The sequence below is a fragment of the Plectropomus leopardus genome, chromosome 7 (genome assembly GCF_026936395.1).
Source record: "Plectropomus leopardus strain MGB_pleo_1.0 chromosome 7, ASM2693639v1, whole genome shotgun sequence".
Classification (NCBI taxonomy): Eukaryota; Metazoa; Chordata; class Actinopteri; order Perciformes; family Serranidae; genus Plectropomus; species Plectropomus leopardus.
The window spans coordinates 5,054,431-5,078,509 of NC_142182.1; the positions used below are offsets into that span (position 1 = coordinate 5,054,431).

The 24,079-nt window shown below is 39.6% G+C and overlaps 1 protein-coding gene across 2 annotated transcripts in view; it reads right to left on the reverse strand.

Moving 5' to 3' along the window:
* siah1 (siah E3 ubiquitin protein ligase 1) overlaps positions 1–23,786 on the reverse strand; it is a 37,161-nt gene extending 13,375 nt beyond the window's left edge. Inside the window, exons 1-2 of one of the 2 annotated variants that reach the window (XM_042496501.2) lie at positions 23,614–23,786; positions 1,443–1,499 (exon numbers count right to left, since the gene is read on the reverse strand). In XM_042496501.2, the coding sequence (XP_042352435.1) occupies positions 1,443–1,452 (10 nt within the window). In that variant the 5' untranslated portion in view covers positions 1,453–1,499; positions 23,614–23,786. Of the gene's footprint in view, positions 1–1,442; positions 1,500–6,829; positions 7,917–23,613 lie in introns of those variants that run through there. The other variant, XM_042496500.2, reaches the window with a different exon arrangement.
* Positions 23,787–24,079: the final 293 nt, after the last annotated feature.

Sequence of the window (24,079 nt, forward strand, 5' to 3'; positions counted from 1 at the left end):
TTGAAAGAAATCTAACCAGTTTGCTCAGGTTTCAAAGGGTTAAACATTACATCTGATAAAATGCTGCCTGGCTAGCAGCAGCTGTAATCGCTAGTTGGCAGCACGTAAGGCTACAGCAAGTAAGAACAAGCCCGGCTAAAGAGAGCCAGTGGGGGGATAAACATAGTATCACTTGTTCAGTTGGCACACGGGGGGCTGAGAAGTCACGCTGCCAAGATAAAGACAAAGTGCGGGCACGAAAGGCCCAGCGCCCTTTTGTTATAAGCAGGTGTCTCACAAAAGGCTTTACAGTCTGAATTTACAGATTACACAGCTTCTGGGCCTGAGTTTTCACAATGTGGACAGTGAAGAGAACCAGCGGCTCGTTAAGGATGATACTTCCCCAGAGAGCCTTTATGAAAAAATTATATGTTCAACACAAAGGTAAAACAATGAGTGTGAGAGTAGGAGGTGAAAACATGAGCTCAGAGGAGCTGGGGAGACAGAAAGAGTGAGTCAGCTAAGCAGAGAGAGTACAATGAGCACATACTGCTCTGCATCAAGGAGGTGGAGGGAGGGATGACACAAGCAATGACTGAGCACACAGTCCTCTGTGTTCACAAGCAGCAGCATAACAGAAAGGGACTGAGCATAAACTATTTACTGTGAGGGATTGTTAATACTAGTGCCAAATCACAATGATTTAATTAGAATCAGATTTGGCTGTTACACAAAGATTTGACTATGTGTTCCTTTTTTCTGTGCAATGTGTGCACAACAGTGTTTTTTAGGGACAGTGTATCTTGGGTCAGGAGTTTGTATCAGCTTCTATAAGATTCAAGATTCAAAAAAACTTAATTGTCCATCACATAGTGACAGAAAATTAACTTTCATTTAGGGGCTTAAAAACGTGAAAAAAAACATTCACACCCATCACACTCAAATAAAATCACACACTCAACAGTTCCATAAATCGGTAAAAGCATGTGTACAACGCTACATTACAAAGTATCATCTATTTAGCCTTGTTTAAACATTGAGATATACAGTATATCCTGTGTGGATATAGTCTAAAAATATCACATTAAAAAGTGAAAGGCAATCAGACATCATGTTGCACACATATCTGTGTTAGACAAAGAGTCAGTTGTGCTACATGTTGCCTGAATGGAGCCAACAAGGAGATCCGAATCCTCAAACAGGAAATAATCCAAGTAACAGCTATGACCACAAGGAGATGAGCGCGCACACACACACACACACACACACACACACACACACACACACACACACACACACACACACACACACACACACACACACACACACACACACACACACACACACACACACACACACACACAGAGAAAACCTGCTGAAACTGTTGTCATCAAATACAACAGCAGATTGACAGGGAGACAAATGAAGAGGGTGAAAAAACACCAACAGAAACAAATACCAACCTTCGTCCATAAGATTTCCAAATAAGGCTTTCGTCTTCTCTTGAAATGTGGGGACCTCTGAAAAGAAAGAAGAAAAAACAGAGGGTAAACAAACATGACTTTGAGGAACAAAGCTAGAAAATACTGCTTGGGAATCATACCAACTAACCAACCCACAACAGGAAACTTACAATAACCATCGAGTAACGGACAGCGAGCTGAATGCGCAATACTACTGGAAGAAGACGTTAGTCTGCCACAGAGTGATGGCCTGGTTCTGTCATTTCTGACAATGGATATCAAACAGGCTCTCATCGGTTACATATGAAGCAGTTCTGAATTACACAATGACACAGTCTACTGTTTATGGTTGCCATCTTTGCTGTGCCAACAGACTATGAGAGACGAGGAGACGCACTGCCCGTTCTGTGCACTTCCACAGACTAAGCAATGCTCATTCAAGGCATTTAAGCCACTTACTGCGCTGCTAATGCAACCTACATTAGACAAGACTTCTACGGTCATTGATTCCTACTGTGCTGTCTGCTGGCTCCACACTGGTTTCCCAGCACTGTTAATTCATATTTTATAAAGCAGATAGCTCCATCCGTAAGTTTGCTGCTCTATTTAGTGTCAGGATCATAACATGCTGATGTGTCAGTTTCTACACGTGACCAAACAGCTGGCTGAACTCTGTTTGCCAACATGGTATGCTTTTTATGAGCTCAATTTTTACCACATGGCTTTTGCCATCAAAACAATCATCCTGACCTCAGTATACATCTGTCACTCAACCAGAGACTTCAAATAGCAGTATTCATTTTCTGTGTCAGCAGACGTGTATCTGATGATGCTCTCTTACTGCCTGTCATCGCTTCTGCAGCCACTTCAACCTCTATCTGCTGCACAGAAGCTGCTCTCTACTGAAGCAAACAAACAGTCATCATTTTACACCGAATAACACCTACACTGCTTCAAAAGTTGTGACACTACCCCTTAACTACCTGGATTAAAATTGCATATTGCTTCTGAAGAGGTAACGCAATTTTATTTGGGATGCAAAAATTGTGAAATTCTGTGCTAATATAGATGTTTTTGTTGTTTATCTAATCTATTAACCTTTTTGTGCCCAACAAACAAAGAAATATTCATTATTTAAAAAAAAAACAAAACGTTTAAAAGTCATTCAAGCCCTTGATTACACCTTTGAATGAGCCAAATTCAATCATACTTGTGTTTTTTATTATCATTTTTATTTTTAATTTGCCTTTAGGGGAGGGGCTACAACTAAAAGGTTGTATTTTGCCTTTACTTTACTGCCAAATTTTGGCTATTTTTTTTTCTTGAATTTTTTTTAAAATGATTTTGAAGAAAACATGCCTTCTGTTAAATTCATCAAAAATTACATCCTCTATCACAGCCAAAACTGTAAAAAACAGAGTTTATTATCTGATTTCCAAATTTCAGACAGTGCTTAAAAACATGTGTTATCATTATATCAAAATTTCTGACTTTTTGAAACCTTTCAGCCTAAATGTAGTTTTCCAAATCTTTTCCAGTGTCCTCTCTACGCTTGCAACAATGTTTTAAAACACAACACAGCAAGCAAACCTTGCAGATATATTTTCAAAACAGTGTGTCCCTGCATGATTTCTTATGTCAATTTGTTGTTGGAAAAATGGAAAAGATGACCTGACATTAATTTAAGAAGGTCTGTGACACTTGCTCAGATATTAACATTAAAGCATGCAAAGTTTACATGCGCACAGTCAAACCATGTGACCGAAGCAGTTATGCAGGTAAGGTGGAGCTCATGTAAACATTACTCATTTTATAAGCATACTTGTCTTACATAATGAAAGATCATGTACAGACTTTCCATTTTAGCACCTTTAAAAGGCATCTTTGCCATGTAGCTGGCTTAATCCAACTTCAGCAGATTTTTCAGTCTGTTGTGCCTCACACATTGCAAAACACTTGCCAACACATGGCAAAGATATTGCACTGGGAGGGCACTTACTCGAACTCTATTGTTTCATGTGTTATCAACACTCTCTAGGTTACAAAAACTTCCTGCGGTTCAAGCTGCGGTATTAAGTGGGTTGTTTTTAAGGAGAAACATCTTTGCCCAAGCTATATCTGAAGCCAATATAAATAGAATGGCTAAACAAATGTTTTACTACATTTCACACATTGCAACAACAGTTTACCATGTGACCAAAAAGTCAAATAATTCCAGTTTGAGACTGAATATTGGAAAAATGCTTTAAATACAGGAAATTGTAGTCTTTACAGCAATTAGCTGATTTATTCTCCATCACGTGGTAAAATGAGGATTTAGACCAAATAAAGTATGAAATTATTTGCATGTGTAATTTACAAGTTGGACTTGTATAGCTTTATAATGTAAGCATTATTTGAGGCTGTGTTTCCCATTACATCAGAACAGAAAAAACCAGGCTGTGACTGTACAGCAACAGTATCAATAAGCAGTAAACTTTGCTTTGTACTTTTGTATGTTGTGGTACTCTAAAATATACTCCACATTCTCCTTGATATGCCTTGTCCTAACAACCCATGCTAAAAACTTCCCCATGACTCCCGATCATATTAATGAAACTCATGACTATAACTGAGGGAAGCACTCATTGTGAAATTATGGGCTGATACCGATGCTTAAAATAACAATCTGGCTTACAGATTTATGTCATTTCACATTTTGTGCTTTTGTCGTTTCCCATTTTGTGCCAGGGAAACAAAGAACTCTCGGTTATAAAAAAGTACTTAATTGTTTTAAAGTAGATCGGCCGTTCTGTACACTACCTTTGAATGAGCGCAAATTCAATCACACAAATTTATGACACAACCTTTAATACAACCTTCTGTCACATGAAAAAACTTCTTAACTGCTTCAAAAACCTTTCAACTACATATAGCACCATAACTCCCTGTCTAAAATCTATAATATGCAACAAATGTCTCCTTCAAACGGATTTTCAAAGTTTCTTCCCAAGAAATACATTTTACAAGATTAGATTTGAGCGAAACATGGTAACATCATGATACATCATGATATCAGACCTGCTTTTTATCAAACTTGAAACTGATGTAGAACAAAAAAATCCTGAATATCATTTGCCGACACCGAAATGACAGTCAGAGGTGGCTGATACTGACGGTCATTGATAAATCAGTGCATCCCTGCTGTAAGTCCTCACCCCCTCCGTTACATCATGCAAGCTTTTGCTATATATTCTGTGTGAAACAGAATCTAAACTGTAAAATCTAAACTGTACCATATGTGGCTTTTCCCTGCTGCAGCATAATAAATATGCCTCGTCTGCTAAAGACAGGTACTGCCTCAGACACTGAATGACTGGGGGGACAAAATCCACAGTCTTCTTTCTGTGCAAGGATGTATCCAGAAGTTCTGCAGATCAGATGGATCAATGGGATATCTACCAAAGTTAGTCTTTTTAGTCCAAAGTTCCCTCTTTATGTTACTATCCCTCCACTGCAGCTCTCCAGAGAGCCACGGCCACAGAGACACACTCAGTACGTTAACATGCACCGGGATGTCGAGCTACAGTTATAGCTTGATTAGGTCATTTAACTGGTCTACTGTCCTTGTCCCACCAAACAAGCACTGGAGAAGAATCAATTTATTGATGGAAGTACATCCGACTTCGCCATGGTAGGTGGGGATATGCCTACTTTCAGCTATGTAGCAAGTGGCAAACGGGTTGCATGTCGAAAGGTGAAAACATAGATAACTTTTCGGTGCCGTACAATTGGTCATGCGTGGTTCTTGTTCTAGCATTCGCCATGTTGATATCTTCGTCTTTTCTTCCTTTCTCCACCTCCTTTTGTTTTTCTAGGCTTTCTGCTACAAATTTATGCAGTTCAACTTCTGGGTCAAAGCCTGATATGGGGACTAAGGAGCATGTTCAGGTCCGATTGAGACATATATATGAAAGAGCTCAATTCCAGACCACATTATCTAACTGTGTTAGCCTGACACTGAGAAAATTTAGTACTGTTTCAGTAGGACTTGTTGCTTAACATGTTGATTTTCGAAGTCAAGTTTAAGTCGGACTAATACAGTAATTTGACTATATACATCATGTAAGGTGCTGACAGAATTTTATACTACAATGTCTAACATAAAAGTTGTGCACTTTATTTGAAGCCTTGCATGAGCTTTATATCAAACACATTTTCTTGCACAAAGCAAGGACTGTGGATTTGGTTCCCATCACTTCCATTAAAAGTGCATTAGGATGTGATCTCATTATTGCCAAGAGGGAATGATTACAGCAAGCAATCTTTTATATGGGCACATCATGTGTGTAAACCCACAAACATAGTAACTCGAGAATTAGATTACTGAGAGCACATAAACATAGCCTCTGCGGGCCTAATGGATCAGCACACATTACACTATCCCTCCTGGAGGGAAAGTGAAATCGATTTTGATGCATAAGCATTTCTGCTTATCAAACACTAACGAGGATCCCATTTTCTACCAATTGCTATTTCAGAGGAGGGAATCGGATTTATTTCAATGAGCTAAGTATTTGTGGGTTTGTCCTTCACAGCAGAGATCTCCAGGGAGAGTTTATGGCAGCTCTAAACAAAACACAAATCCAAAATGCTTTAAGATTGACTTTAAGTTAACCTGCAGCAAGCCTCAACTTGCCTTACACAAAAAAGAAACATTCACACACTACAGAAAGACTCAAATGCCTTCAGCACAACAATAGGAAAAAAAGGGATTCAAAAGAGGCAAATATTCAGACATCCTGAGAATACTGATTCTACTCTGAAGCCAAGACATGTGAGAAAAGAAGGGGGCATAGAGGGCAAGAAACAAGAAGTAAGAAGGATGGTAGCAAAAGATACAGAAAAGAGGGTATGGAAGAAGACATGAGAAAGACACAGGAACAGGAGACAGAAGAACAGAGCACGAGCAGAGGGGGAGGCAGAAAACAAGCTGGGCTTCAACACAAACATGCCATTCTTTGTTCTCAACTCATAGCCCACTCTTTTCTCAGTCACACACACTGTGCAGTGTTCATACACACTGCCACATATAATCCACAATGCACACAGGCACGCTTGCTTGAAGGGTCTTCTGTCCCCAGAAACGAGCTATTCAACATACAGTAAGTAACAACGCAGAGTACACACACTTTTGCTTTTCAGGCTCTCTGTACACGAAGTATCAATTTATCAACCTGACAAAGAGAGCTGCACTGAGCGCAGGAATTTACGACATTTTACAACACCTTGGCTGCAGCTGTGGGGAGAGCTGCACGTCACACATTAAGCTGATGAGGAGAAAAGGTGTAAATGTTTCCAGAAGTAAGCACGCTTTCACTGGCATTATCTTTTAAAAGCTCATTCACCTTTAGTCCTGTGCACGCTCCTTGTGGCTACACATGAGAAGAGTCTGAACAAGGAATTCCAGGGCGGAGCTTGCAGTGCTACGCTAGCTGGCTTTGATTTCACTTGGACCAAAGACATAGGGGTAGAGCGTTCACGCAGCCCCTCGTCGCCATATTTCTCTGGTCTTTTCCATGGAAACCACGCTGCTGCTGCTGCCCAAAACACACCGCAAAACAGAGGATCACATTTCTGCTTCCCGGTCCAACACTTAGGAAGCATAAGCCCATGCGGGTCCAGTGGAAGCTGGAATGAAAGAATGAGGGTTGTGTCCACACAACTGTAATGCTTAATACCCGTAAAAAAAAACAGTCCACAAGGGGATGGGACAAGAGGAGGACAACAGAGTGCCTGTCTATGTCTGTAGAGTTAAAAAAAAAAAAAAAATCCTTTAGTCACAGGAACAGCCAGTAAAACAGGCATCCATCAGACCTGCCGATCAGGCCAAACTGAATGCCAAAAAAAGAACCAAGCAGGTTGCTCTGTTGCTTTCGCCGCAGCACAGAGAAACAGACAACACACTGATTCACTTTCTGTTACACTGAAAGCTTTGTAAATTTAGTCTGTTTGTCCGTGTGTGGTCAACCTGCCACTCCCAGGCTCCTCCCAATCAGCCACTGGGAACTTCACAACATGAGATAGTTCAGCCAAGTCACTGTAGAGCGTGTCCAAATCATCCTTGTGTAAGTTCCACCTTTTTTTCCCGGTGCCAGATCTTCAGGGACTATTTGGCAATGCTATAGCTTTAAAAATCCTCTTCCAAAACCAATTTTTTCAAACTTCCAAGCAGCACAAAAGCACAATTCCCACGGCAAAAGAAGGGCTGCTTGCTATGAAAAACATGTACGGTGTTAAGAGTTACTGGAAGAATAATCCTTTGCTGATTGGGAAAACAAAGCCTCGCTCTCTCTCGTTTTCCCGGTGAAAGAGGAGAGGGCTGAGAGAGGAAAAGGAGGGAAAGTCCCGAGACAAAGTAGCTCTCCCTCTGGCTTTTTCTCCTCTGCGCTCTTTTACTCAAGCCATGTTCCCTCTGTCCCCTGGAGTGTGGTAGGTGTCACTGCTGCTGGGTGTGTTTCTGTGCATGAAGGAGAGAAGCTAAGCCGGCATCCGATGTCAGTCCAAACAGAGCATGCTCACTCACACCCTTCCCCTCTCTCTCTTGGCGGCTCTCTAACCAAACACATAACTCCTTCTTTTCCATGAAACATCATTTTTTTGACAAAGACTACTGATTTCTTACAAATTTTATTTGCCCTGCTAACTTCATCTTTCATGTCAGTACCTCTCCATTTTCCTCTCTCTGCTCCACACTTTTTTGCATGCTCGCTCTGCCTCGAGCCTGCATATTTTGCCCTCTTCCTCCTCGATGGACATTCTCTCCCTTTCTCCCAGTTGTGTTTCTTTCTCTCTGCCCCCTCCCTCGCTCAGCTCTGTGGTTGTGCAAGTCTCAGATTTCAGAGTTGTCTGGCTGGAGGCTGCACCACCAGCTGCCCTCATTGACACCATACCTCACTTTCTCACTGCCTTTTCTTCTCATTCTATCCTTCTATCGACTTCCAGTTTGTTTTCATTAAATTCACGCCGCTGAATTTGAAAAATTTGGTAAAATTTAGGGAGTGGTGTGCAAGTTAAGGCATTTGTAAAATTAGATTTACCCACAATTTGCAGCTCAAAACAATGTCACGTTTTTCTTAAAATCACCATCCCTTATGTTGATAGCTCCTTGTACTTTTATATGAGGGCAACCAATACACGTGTTGAATTCTGCACTTTGCACACAGATAAGGCACTTTGCAACATGCACACAGTGTACATTTGTACTGTTAATGAACTTTTGTCCTCTGCATGAATTGTTGTTTTGTTGTGTGTATTCTCTTTCTTTCTTTATTTCTATTGTTTGTTACCTGCCAAGAGACGTCGCATGTAAATCAGCAGTCATGCTAACTCCAGCATATTTACGTTTGTCTTTTATACTGTTGTACATTAATATGCTATGTCCCTTTTAACTAAACATTTAAAAAAAATAAACAAATTATTCCAATGTTACTTTCTACAATTATTTTAGCTGTGCAAAATGTTCACCCTTCCTTTCCTTTACACGCTCTCTCCTGCACACACGTTAGCTCCCTCTCCCTCTCTAAACACACTACACAAACCAAGCTAGCCAGGAAAAGAAGCCCAAGTGAAACCAAAATATCACTGTGAGCCAAGATCTGTCTTTCAGCAGCAGATAGAGTGATACCTTGCTTAGCGCATGAGGAAAGAGAGACACTGGCCCCGTTCACACGCAGCACTAACATGCATCTCAGGCTGATTCAGTCACAAGCAGCAGAATAAATCATAATCACAAGATTAAAATGGTCCGACACTGCTGGTCCTCATTTTCACAATTTGAATTTTTTTTTAACAGTTCCAATCTGTGGGCTACTTGTACATCACTTTTGTCATCATAAGCTGCTTTTACACAGAGCTCGCGACAAAGTCCCCCATTCATACTGCCTTTGCTTTTTTACACTGGACCAAACGATGGCGGTATCATTCTGCTCCAGTGAGTGATTACACAATGCATCGCAGCATCCCGCGATCAAAAGAGGTGTGCGGGCATGATGTGTAACACAACAGTACCGGCCTTAATATATGGGCATAATATATGTGTCAACCACATTTTCTAAACAATAACTAGGGCATAACACGTCAATCAAAATTATTTACCCTCTCTGTTACATGGCGTCCAATCTCAGTGGCGAGACCACTCTGTTCTCTGTTTCCGTGATCGAACGTTATATACAGAACAGGGAGTCGGCATAACAGCATGTAAATGCGCCTGTATTTGCCCACTTTAAAACCATAATATGCATAATTTAAATGATTTCTGCAAATCTTGCGCTAATAATGCAGGAAATTCCCACATTCATTTCTAGTCCAATTTCATTTCAATTTGTCAGCCCCTTTTCATCAATGTACCTCCAGAAAATATTAATAAATGCTAATTACAGTCCACAATGGTCTTCTTAAAGAGAAACCACAAAAATTGTTGGCAATGACATGCACATCCAAACCATACCATAGTCTAGAACTGGTGATAACAATGCCATTATTTAAGAAGAACTGCTCCTCAATATTGGGCTAAACTCCCAGCATGACAGCTCCTTTAAACTTGTTCTGCTTTAAGAGAAGACAGGAGGCTGCACTCCCTCTGTTGTGTTCTCATCGCCATCGTTACACTACATCTGTTCACATTATCACCAGACAATATAAAGCATAATGCAGTCAGATATCCAGCAGCACAAAAAATATGGGCACAAAGAGAACACACTGTGAGACACACACACACACACACACACACACACACACACACACACACACACACACACACACACACACACACACACACACACACACACACACACACACACACACACACACACACACACACACACACACACACACACACACACACACAGAGAGAGTTTGCTATAAAACAGCACTAGTGACATAGCCAATGCCAAAAGTGTGTTATTAAAGGGGCAGGGCAGCAGATTCAACAATGAGCCATCTGGACCGAGCAGCAGTTCATCACCAGAGACCAAAAACACTTCATCACCTACAGCCAGGGGTTTACAAAGGGGAAGACAGCGGGAGGGAGAGGAGAGACAGATCATTTACATCTTAAACACGCTTTGGCAATGCAAGTGTCTGAAATTGGTCATGCCAACAAAGCATCACTGAGCTGAAATTAAGAGAGCAAGAGAAACAACAAGACAAGTGAGATGGAGATGTAAAAAGCAAGCCTTGGCAGGGAGGTTATAAAACACGCCGGAATAAAGACGAGCACAAGTTAACATTTCCATATGAAGTGACTGCTGCTTTTATTTCTATTGAGAGTCCAGCTTGTACTAATCCGATGTGAGTCACTGAAGCAGAAATATTTTCTTAATTGTTTAAAAGTACATGCTTTGATTACATTAAATCTCCTACAATTAAACAATTAAAACATTTGTCATCTGACTTGCGAAACGCGCCATATAACAAGGCTCTTATTATCACACTATGTGAGATTTAATTGATCTCGATTGGTTCACCGTTGCAGAGTACATCCTGAGGCTAATTCTGAGATGAATTGAACATTTGTTTCCGGTCTCAAGTCATAATGCCCCCGCTGTAAATACAAAGTGACAGGGGAGTATCAGTGTTAGTGTATATTAGCATATGTACTGTGGCATGTCTACTGTAATATGTGTATTGTGCTGTAGTATATGTACTGTAGTGTATGGATTTTATTGTGCCTTCCAAGTTTATATTGTAGCATATTTTTATGATGTTTAAAATTCAGTGTTTTAATATCACTGTCCCTATTAGGGACAAGAGTTGAAAATTAGCAATAGCTATACACTCTTTTTGCAATACATCAGTCTCATACTCTGAATTATGTTAAAGTGCATCGTCCCAATCACATAAATAAAATTCAATGTGAAGTCCATTTTCAAAATCTTTGACCTGCAGATTACTAGGACTGGACCCAAATATTTGGCACACTGAATATTTGTTAATTAGGTAGATATTTGGTTTTCAATTTAGGGATTAAATTTTTTTGTTTTCTTGCAGGGGATAAACGTCATTTAAATGTTTGTGGGAAAAAAAACAACATCCTAAATCTTAATCAGACAAACCCTGTGAATTCTGCACGGCACTGCAATTTTGTCAAATCACCGCAACCTCCATTATGAGGACACATATAATTTCAGACGCACAATGAAAGTTAACAGACAAACTTAGAACACTGGACACAGATTATTGTATTGTGTAACTGTCAGAGTTTTATAACTTTACAAACTAGGCCTATAACACACAACTGCTTTCAAGCAGTCGGAGGCACACCGGTCTCTCCCTCACCTAGAGCTGATGCTCCAGGGTTCACAGTGTCTCTCTCACCTGATGCTGACACTATCAGAGGTTGGGATCCAAATCAGTGGCTAACTATTAAATGAATAAAGGCTGCCCAACTGACCCAAAACCAGTAATTCTGATAACTCTCAGGTCTACAATCCTTGTCTGAAGCTTGAAGATTGTCAGTGTCACTGTTCCAACATAGAAAAGTTAGACTACTCTGTGACTACTGTGTATTGTGTAACGTGAGAGAGCCAATGGAAGTTTTGCATGTAACAGTAAGGAGCCAATTCACTTTTAATGAGAGGTACTCCCATCTGGCACAGAGGTAGATAAGGTAACAGAGGAAACCACTCACTAACAAACAGAAGGCAGTGCATCAGGAAGTGGCACCTGTTGCCCACATTTTCTGGATTCAGGATTGTCACGCTCAGGTGCAGTCGTGACTCATTTTGGTTAAGGTTCTGCTGTTTGTTTATAAAGTACTCTCAACTTAAGCTAAGACAGAAACTGGTCGTTTGAGTCACTACAAGTTTTTAGATTGCTGAGGAGCATTAGTCAGAGCAAAGGATCGATTATAGGTTAATCCTCAGTTGCTGATAGTTGCTGATCTAGATTAGGGACACTCAATTTACTTTGCTTGGGGGCACTTTTGCTGAATGACAAGAGGCCAGGGGCCAGTCACAGCAGACCCATTCATGTTTATAGGATTTTAGGACATTTCTAGGATTTTAGGTCATTTCTAGGATTTTAGGACATTGCTAGGATTTTAGGACATTGCTAGGATTTTAGGACATTAGGGGCTTAGCTAGGACCTCTGTTGGGACATGAAGAGGATCCTCTGCTGGCACGTTTTTTAATAAACAAGCTTTATTTTGATGCTGTTTTATACACTCTGACACCTTACATATTCTAAAAGTACAACAATTCCAAGTGTCAATCACTTTATTTTTCTTTATTGTGAATTAGAAAATGGTTGGGGGGCCACCTGGCACCCTATTAGGCACCAAATGTGGTCCACAGACTGCAGGTTCAATATCACTGCTTCAGATCAACAAACCTGCTTAATGACTGGAGACTTTGGGAACTAGTTGAATGACAATTTCCCTTTTAACTACACTCTGCTGACCCTCAAACCTAGGTTACACTGTTTGCAAGTAGTCATAGAGAACATCACTATACATTTAGACTACAGACATTGTGTTAGTTTACAGTGCTGGAACGTCACTGGTAATGTGTATAGAAGCCAGTCGTGGCCCCAAATTAAATCCCTGAATGAAACAAAGACACATGAGCATTTCCTTTAGGGGGTAACATAACTTCTTTTGCTTTGGCAGTCACATCTTTTCCACAGCAGGAAAAACAACTGAGTAACTGCAGCTTAGCAGCTTGTTACCATGGAGAAGCCACACAGAGCTGTGATATAAGAGCAGAGGAAAACCTTAACTCCACACACACTAAATGCATGAAGCCTCACACCTTCTGTTTTAATGAGCAGACATGGATGCGCATCATGCATACAAATAATCACACACATGCATGCACCCAGAGCAATAAAGCAAGCAGGGACTCCCTTTGGCATTAGTAACAGATCTAGAATTACCTCACTGAGCCAATGAGTCAATGAGTCTCTCTCTCTCTCTCACACACACACACACACACACACACACACACACACACACACACACACACACAGTCAGGCAGGCAGGAACAGCTGTCATTATTGTGAGGAGGAGCTGAGCTCTGTTCACTGGACATGTGCTGCTGATGTTGTGCCAGGACAGTAAGCTAGAATTACTGTCTTGTGGTTGTGAGCCTCCGCCAACCACTTCTATGTCTGTCCAGACTCATGTCGTTTGGGAGGGAGGATGACAAACACCGTGCCTACACCTTGCGCTCCAGAGCTTCACCATTACATGATTGAGGGAGAGACCCATGTACTTTCCGCTTCACTGTCAGATAGGGAGAGACCGCGTGTTGTGGTGAGGGAGAGATGCCCCAACACATTTAGCTTCAGGAGAGAAAGAAAGAGACACTTTTCTCCGCCGAGCTTTAATGAGAAGTGAGAGAGAGTCGGTGTGCCTCCACTTTATAGTTTGCTAAGTTTTAAAAAACTCAGACAGATTCACAATACCATAATCTGTGTCCGGTGTTCTAAATCAGTTTCATTGAGCATCTGAAATGGTAAGTGGTCTCATAATGGAAGATTTTGAAACTCAATGGTTGCAATTTGGTTGGTATTTTTTTTTAGCCTAGTAAACAAACTAAAATGTCATTAGAAATTGCTCTTAGTTCCACTTCGTGAGCCTTTTTCTCAACAAAATAATAATTTAAACAAAGTAAAATATGTCTTGAGAAACAGCTCTCAAATCTACTTAATGCAGCATTTGTTCTTCAACAAAGAAAAAGTAAAATGTTTTCTTCAGATATTGCTCTTTAATCCACATAGTGTAGCACTGTAGTAAAAGTACAGAACACTAAAATTAGAAATAGAATCACAATTCCACTTCAAAGTAGTGTTAAGACTTAACTTTACCATTTCCAGTGAGAAAAAATAAAAATCGATTACAATTTTGTGCACAAGCACACACAGGTAGTCATGTGACAGCAGCAGCATGCCGATGCAGCTCAAAGGCACAACATGAAATTTAAATACAAGATGAGTCAACCAGGTTTTTTGCATAATGGTGAGGATGTGAGGGTGAGGTTTATGAAACAAACTTCAAATCTGGTGCTGAAGCAAAGGTGCCTCATCAAGTGTGTTATTTCTTTAGATTCAAGCACAATTACATTAATAAACATCACTCAAGCGCCAAAGTCAAATTATGGCCGAACTATTCCACCACCTGAAATGTCACAACAGAGTACTGCCTGACACATCTATTATGGCAAGAAATACTGTTAAAGCACATAGATAAACATTTTCTATGCATACCATAGAAAATGAAACTCGCATACTAACTCCAACAAATTTCAGAGTTACATTTATGAGATTCTGTGTGTCTGTCCTGTAGCTTTGTAGCAGCTCTCCTCCCAGCAAACAGTCAGTTCACCCTCTGCCCAGGTAGCTTGAGCTAACAGCAGCAGAAGCTAACATTCAACAGCGAGCTTAAAATGAAACCGCTTAACTGTCCTCAAACCTGTCGGTAAGCATGACGTTTTTCAAATGTGAGCATTTGCAGCTTTTTTTTAGAGAAATGTCGACTGCAACTGCCTGAAAAGCAGACAAAAATAGCTGCATTTATTAGACGAACACAATATGAAACTAGCATCAGTGGCAAGGAAGCAAACGATAGCCTGCTACTGGCCATACCAGCCGGAGCACTACCATCTCTTCTGCTGAGACTGCATCCCGACTAGTAGCACAGGACTCACCACAGAATGACGGGCTTTGATTCAACGCAGCTGTCAGAGGCAATACTCATGCTGGCTCTACAAGACTTAACTTGGTAAAGTAAATAAGAAAAAAATGAGCTATAAATGAATACATTAGATAGAAAATGAAAGGGGAAACACCGTTTTGTCATATACTACAGAAAATCTAAAAGTCTTTGGACTTGGTTTGAACTTAAGATTAAGAAAAACGTGCAGGCGGTTCTTCCTATTTTCTGATATTTTATAGACCAAATGATCAATTGCAAAAATAATCTTCAGATTAGTTTGCAATAAAAATAATTGTTAGTTGCAGCCCTAGTTACATTGTTTGGTCTCACACCGCGGCCCATGAGCTGCTGTTAACATATACATTTACATATTTTCTAACTAAAAAGAAATTCAATCCTTTTCCCTGCTTTCCCAAATACATACTTATGTATACATCAGTATACATCCCATTATCTTTGCAAACATTTACAATCGTGCTACAAACACTGAGTCTGAGCCACTACAACTGAGCTAAATTACCGTTTCATCCAACTAAACAAAATATGAAAAAGCAAACCTTTACGTTCTTGCATTTTACCAAGTATGAGGATTTTATGAGGATGAGTCTTTCATATCCATGACATAAATCCCTGTCATCTTGGCATCTGTCAACATCCATCCACATATGAAAACTACCCCGGTGGCTACATTACTGCACGACTAAGCCTCTTAAAAGCTACGGAAAACCCTCGGGTCAAAACAAGTTCATCTCTGCTGCTGCATTACAGACAACAGACACTGTATAGAGCACACTCAGCAAAAACCAAGAAGCCGCTCTTTTTGGTATGGATCATATGTGTGTGTGCTTTTGCTTATGTTCACTCATGAGATCTCAAGACTCCAAGGGCATGTACTGACAGACGGATCAACATCCCCAATTCCCTATTAGTTTTGTAGCATCTGTTCACCCAACTTCAACCTGAGCAGAGGCCAGTCAGAATAAAGGAACATATGCCGTATGAGCGTCCAAGTCATTTAAAGGAAAAAGCTTCCTCTAGGATTTCGTAGTCAAGCAGGCAGGTTTCCATTTGGGTCTGGAGAACTGGCTAAACCTGGATTTATTCCTACAATCACATCTGTGACTTGGTTGTAAATGTGTGAAGTCTGGATCCTGAATATACTTTACTGCAGTTTCAGTGGAGCAAAATCACTATGTTGTGTTGGTGAGTTAACAATTCCCAATGATGCTACAGCTTGTTTGCAGTCACATGATCCCGATGATGAAGGCAGATGGGGGGCAGGAAGTGAAAAACACCGGTTGGGAATTGTTGGTAATGGAGGAATGGGATATCGATAAAGCCTTAGATGGACCTACACTCAGCAGGTATTAACAGAAAATTTCTAATCATATTGGACATAATCCCTATACTTTGTGGAAAAGTTGTTTTTCCCACGGGTTGACTGTTTTGCCTGGTGTGGAGGCGCTTGATATCCCAAATGACTTGGTCCTGCAGACCTCCTACCACCCGGCTAGCCAATTGAAGGCGTAAAAGAGTACTGAGTCTATTTTGTGTGTGGCTGGGTCAACGACATCGGATCAAAAGCAGCATTGAATGGCTGCCGTCTTGTTTTTGCCCAGGTGAGTATGTTTAATTGAGAATGACTGTCTTTTTATATACTGCTGTTTCAGCTCTAAAGTAACTTTACATGCATGGATGCAACACTATCATCAGGCTATGCACTAGCTGGCTATCTAGCTACCGTTTTCTACCTTGTTCTGTTGGGTCAACCATTCTCGGGTGTTCAGAAACACAGCTGAAAATGTGACATACAAAACATACATGTGCATCGTCTGACTCCGCTCCTCCAGAAATTAGGCAGAGGTTTTTGATCCGCCGTTTCTCTGTCAGTTTTTTGAAATTCCTTGAAAGTAGCTCTTGGCTTTTTGCCCGATTTGACCAGTTGGCACAGCACAAAACTTTGACATTTTTATAGCGCTTCTACGTGCAGAAATCACTTCCCGTCCCCCATCTGCAGTTCTTTGCTGTGACGTGACTTCACGTGCAAACAACCTATGCACGATATTAGATTTTTTGCCGATATATAAAAACTAACGTAGCCGATAACCGATACAGATATAAATATTCCACTTTTTATTCCACCAAATTTTAGTGAACACCAAGTCTCTTGTAATAGTGAAATTAACATCATATTATGAGTACTCTTATTGTGGCGACCCACCAGCAGATGGAGACATAAAATACAATGCTTTTTACCATATGTAATATTCATTCATTGTGCAAGATAAGAAAAATATGTCAGCATCTTGGCCGATTCCAATATTTCATTTTAAAGCCAATATTATAGTGCAATTAACTGAACTAAACAACCTGGCTGCACCTTATCAAAATGCATGCAAACATTATTACAACCTGTGAGCAGACGTGTTGCAATTTCTATCCCTATACACAACAAACGGGACGACCTCTCTCCTTATCAGTGCTATGCAGCTCTCAAACCTGTCTTGAGCTTAAATGAATGAAGACTGAATCTACATTTGGAGTAAAACATCAAAAGGACAACAGCCCTGCTGCTGAGTATACTGGTGGATGCAGTGTTATCTGACTGTAGAAAGTTAAACAGCCAAAAATTAGGATTTTTTCCCCCCATAATTTACCCTTTGATACCTGAGCAAATTTGTGTGATCTCTTTCAATAACATAAGAAGGCAAGGCAATGATTTTCCAACAAATGACCCTAAAAGTTAGCAAAAAACCCCAAAAATTCCTGAAATGAGCAAAAAAAAAGCAAAACAAAACAAAACAAAAAAGAAAAGTGCTAATATATGAATATATATTTTTTAACATAATTTAAACCTATTATTAGAATATATATATATGCATATATATGCAGCACAAGAAAAGTTATGTTGATCCAGGTTTCCCCCAATAACAATAATAATCTTTTTGTTTTATTTTGACTGAGAAAGTGGATGTACCAAAGGTGAAATTAGCTGGTTGTCATTTTTTAAAAACCCATCAGCAAAATTATGTGACAAATACTTCTGCCATCAGGTATATCAATGTGGTGGAAAATTAGTGATAAATTTTTCAAATATTCACGATCAATACGTATTGATAAAATAATATTTTTGACAACACTAATCTAATAAGCCGTCGGTAATGATCAAATCAATGGTAATAAACATCACTAAAAGCACTATTTGTGTGCCATTAATGGCTTCTACATAACCAGCAAACAGGGATGACATCAAGGTTTGGACGAACCTCTTTACACAGGTGGTTAAAAAAAGCTGACAATGTAAACAGAATAGAGAAAACAAAAGTCTTAACTGTTGTCAGTTCATTCTGTTCAAGTTTTACACCTTCAGTTTGTCATTTCTGCCATTTCTAAATCAAAACAGTAACAGAAGAAGGACTTTGATGACGTCTTGATGTAGTAATGAAGGTCTATCTGATGTGACTCAGACAGAAATCATCTTCACAAATGAGGAAATGTTTTTTTTTAATTCATATTAACTTGCTAACTCGCTAATAGCATTAGATGAGTCAACAATACAGCTCCTGTAGCTGACGTTATGTGGCAGATTCAGTCTTGGTGTGACATTATCCATGGTCACAACAACTATACTAAAAATAACTTAATGCATGTGTTTAATGTTGTTGCAGTGTTTGAACATTACAGTATGTACTGTACTGTCTAGCCTTCTACTTCTACTACTACTACTACTACTACTACTACTACTACTACTACTACTACTACTACTTGTAATCATCCTACTACTACTGTTTCTTCTTTGTCTTCTAGTTTATGGCAGGTGTTAATTGGTGTTTAAGGTGCATTAGCGCTAGGAGCTGACAGATTATCGGCCAATTACCAGGGCCGATATTTGGCATTTCATTGAGTATCTGTATCCGCGTTTCATTTAAATGATCGCTGATGAAATTAATTAATCAAAAAATGCGAAGACAATGTCAACATTGGAGGAATTTTACTATGTAAAAATCACGGGGAGGTATTTTTTTTATTCATTTCTCATTCAAATATTCACGTGAAATGATAAAAAAAAAGTTACTGGGAACCTGCTGTAAATGATGTTGAAAGTTTCGGTTTAGAACATTTGCTAAAGGCATTTAAACAAAGTTTTGTGTTGGAGTTCGTTACATTCCAAATTCTAAATTTTGACAGGAAGATGTTATTGTTTTATTGTAAATGTATATCTGCTCTAAATCAGTTATCAGTTTCATTAACTACTAATAATCAGTATCATCCTGAAAAACCAATATCGGTCAACCCCTAATTACCCACCCCCTCTGCAGGCATACGAGTGGTTTACTTATATGAAGGATTTATCAAACATTTATCATATCACTATTGAGGAAAATCATATTGAGATAATTATAGTTTTATCACCTAGCGCTACGATATAGTCAAATATTTCATGAACACTAAACAACATTAACACTGACTCAGGCTCTTTCCCAGGAAATTGGTTTAGCAGAGCTTACCACCTCTGTAGCAGTCTGAGCTCTATAGATGTCTTTTTTATGTATTGAGAGGCAACATTACTACACCATTCACAGTCATTTCTGGTGATCACAAAACATGAACAAATAGGCTCGCCATCATGTCCTTTGAGTACTAACACAATCACACATTAAAAGTGTTGCATTTTGCAAGTGAACATCTTTCTGCTCAAGCATGTATCTCAAACCAGCATTCTTCTCCTCTGTGTTAAGACACTGAAAACCTCTAAAGGATTTAAGAAGAACCTTTCATTTTATTTTCCAAACTGCAAATAAATAATCTCCCATCACCACACCGAGCAGGCCAACAGCAAGAGTTTTCAAACTCACAAACCCAAGATATAGCCCCAGTCTGTGCCTTTTATGATGCAGCAATTTTACATCTGGAGCATGTTATTTTTTATTTTATTTAACCTTTATTCAACAAAAAAAAACCCTTGAAATTAAAAATCAATTTTTCAAGAGCAACATAAGTTACAGACAACCTAGGAAAAAGGTAAAAAAATCAAAATATGCAACATGAAACACAAAAAGGACACAAAATGACATTACTGCAAAGAAGGGCTAAAAGGTCATTTAAAATATGCTTTACGTAAAAAATTAAGACCAGCTAAGATACAACGGGACATTAGCATATAGAAGATGACACACAAAAGTCATGCAACAGTGCATTGAAACAGCCAAGAGGAACCAAAGTCTGCAGCTTTAAGTCAGTCTGCAGAGGATTCCATAAAGAGCTGCACACATAAAGGCTCTTTTGCCAAACTCCATATAAACCCTAGATATACACAACAGGAGCAAGCTCTGTGAATGGAGAGCATAGCCATTTCCATTTTTTAAATTAATGTAGACATATAAATATGCAGGAAGTAGACCAAGAACAACTTTGTTAATATTATAATGCCAATGAAAAAAAAAAGTTTTAAAGACAGCCACCCAACCCGAGCACACAGGATACAGTGATAAATAAAGGTCTTACAATTGGTAATGGATCTCAATGCACTGTGATACACACAGTCCAGAGCATGCAGACACTGAGAGGATGCATTCATAGATAATACACCCCCATAATCACACTCGGAAAAAATGTAGCAGAAGCTTTTTTGCATTGATGATGACACTGGAGTCACTTCCAGACATTTAAAAGCTTTTCAAGTGATGTTGCACATTTTAGCCCCGAAAAACTGACTGTGCGCTTTGTCTTTTGGTGACCTCACTTAATTTTCAGCACAGATCCATCTATCCTCAAACTGAGCAAAGATCCTAATAGCCAGAATAACAAACAAAAGTCATCATTAATGAGGCTTGCTTTCTTGACTGAAGTAACTTAATCATAGGGTCATTCTGGGATCCCATTACCCAGTCATCTTCAAAGTCTGTCCAAGGGCCCAACCGCATTGTCTTTCAAATTATACAATATGATCAACACAATGAGAAATTGACTGGTTGCTCTGTATAATCAAATGTAGTCTTGTGTCAGGTGCTCATAGAAAATGGGAAACAACAGTATAGACAGGAAAAAAAATCCAGGCACTCAAAATGTGGAAAATAAGGACGAATTACGTTACAGCCCTTATTGTAGTGGCTCAATAATCAATTCATATAATGCAAATATTTCCATTTTGCACTGGTGCTCCATAGTCACAAGTTGTGACTTAACAGTTGCGATTGGGGCTCTGCAGACAGAAAACCACAAAGGCTCACCTGTTCACACTACAGCCACTACTACTCATTAAGTGAGACTGTGACAGCAGCACGGTTAAATGTGATGATTATTTCACTGTAAGCTGGAAACAAACCAACATCTCTCCAGTTCATATATAAATATTTTTGACATCCCTGCCATTACAGTTACAGTTAGGGGTGGGCGATATATGGCAAGGAACAGCGAGTTTAAATTGTCATGTTGTTTTCATAAGCCACCAGCGTTTAGGTTCTCTCACTCTCTCTCTCTCACAGACACACACAGACTGAAAGCAGGGCTTTTGCAGAGCTCCAAACAGTAACTGTTGAGCTTCATTTTTGGGACCATGGAGCACTAATGCAACTTGCAAATACCATTAATATATCAACTGGAGAGCTGTTAGTTTCCAGCTTACAGTGAATTATCATCACAGTTAAAGGTGCAGGGGCATCCAACTGTTGACTGGAAGCTTCAAGTCCACAGCAAAAACATCAACACTTCTGAGACGAGCCGGGTCCTTCATTATAAAAGCGCCATGGGTCCCGCTTTAAATTACTCAATTACAACAATGCTTTTTAAAATTTCATTATAGAGTATTTTAACTTCCTTGTAATCCTATTTTATCAAATGGTATTATAACAGTAGTTAATTGAACTTTTTCCCAAAATCTTAGTATTGACAGAAATATTTTCATTATTGTAAATGCATATCGATTACAAATATCGATTATCAGTCCCATTAACTACTAATAATTGCGGCTCTGAAAAATGAATAGTTCCAGCCCTAATCTTGATATTTTTAAATGTCCTTAAAACTAATGTTAACTTCTAAAATACAACATTATCGACTAAACTGCAGTTACAGTACAGTAAAATAGCTACTGTCATATAAATATAACAAACTCCAACACAAAACTTTGTTTTTAATGCCTCTAGCAAATGAAAACTAAAATGTTCAAAATCTTATATAGAGCAAATTCCCAGCATTGTTTTTTATTAAGTCATGTGAAAATGTTAATTAAAAAAATATTACAAAGTATATTACAAGTCATATTACAAAGTAAGAGTCCTCCTAATGCTGACACTGACTTTGCTCTTTTTATTTATTTTTTTTCAGTGACCATTAAAATGAAATGCTGATACAGATAATCGTCAAAATGCCAAATATCAGCCCCAATAATCGGCTAGGCGATAATCTATCAACCTCTAGTCAAAAATAATATTATCACAAATTGCAGATAGATAATTGCACATTGTGATAAAAGCCTCGTTATTATAATAGAATTGCACGTTGTGGTAACCCATATGATGCCAGAAGCAACAGGCTCTAGGTATTTTCACATTATCTAATCTGACCCCCTTCAAAAAGTTTTTGCACAGCCCTGCCATTACAGTTACAGTTTAGTGTCTGACAGCACAGTTTATTCCACATCTACAGGTGCTAACAGGGATAACGTAACTTGCTAAACTGCTGCACTCACAATGCACACGGAGTTAAACGTGTAATAAAGCAGACCGGAACAATCTCAGGGACAATAATAACTAAAAGTTGACATTCACTCGTCCTCCCCTTTGAGACAGGTCAAACACACACACACACACACACACACACACACACACAGTCACGGTGACAGCAGTCGTTGGCGTTACTTTGAGTAAACATAAGTCATCACTTCCTCTACAGCCACGACCAAACCAGGTTATGCTGGTAACGTTGCTACACACAACAAAACCGTGCCGAGTTTCTGTTGACCTGAACTAACCTGCTTTCAAAGCAAAATGGCCTTGTCTGGCAAGGCAGACAACGGCGTAGCCTAGCTAGCATCAACTGTTACAGACACACAAGGCCTTGTCTTGCCGTAAAGCAGAACCCCTTAGCATAGTAGCTAGCTGAATCGATGACTTGTTAGCTTAGCATGTGTGTGTGTGTGTGTGTGTGTGTGTGTGTGTGTGTGTGTGTGTGTGTGTGTGTGAACGAGCTAAGAAACCTTTTTCATGCACCGTTCAGTGACAACAACGTTTGCTCACCGGCCATGTCACTCGACTGCACACCGCAGACAAACATGCATTTTAAAACGTCACCACAACAAACAAGCTACCGACACAGCTAGCTTGCTTTTTTCGCCAAGCACAGCTAGCTAGCAGCCAACATTAGCACCGCGCTAATGAAGGAAGCTAACGTCTGCTACAGCGGGGCTGTTGTTTTCCCCCCAACACACACTCCACTCGAAAAACCGATGTTTCACTCGCCACGGCACACCCGCTTACCTCGGGCGAAATATCCTCCAGTTCACTGCAGATCACCGGGTGAATGTATGGCGAGGTGATAGACACAGGATCCCTCTTTATCGTGTCATTCGTTAGCTCGGGATACACACTCGCACCGCTCCGGTAACAGAGACGAGACGCCAGGCGTTAAGTACCAGCCGCACCGGAGCGCGCACAGTTGTTGAAGTTTGTCGCGGGAGCGCGCTCTGCACGAATCGCTCACCGAAGCCTCCAAATGGGCACAAATCGATAGTTACCAAATGATATTAAAATAAATCTTTGCATAAATTCCCGCCTTACATTGTTTTCCCTACTTTCATTGTGCTTAGTTAATTCAGATGAGAATTAACCCTTTGAAACCTGAGCAAAATCATAAGAAGAAGGCAATGATCAACTCAAAAAGAAATAGCCCACAAATTAACAAGACAATTATCTGAAAACCAGTAACAAAAAAGAAAAGCAAAAA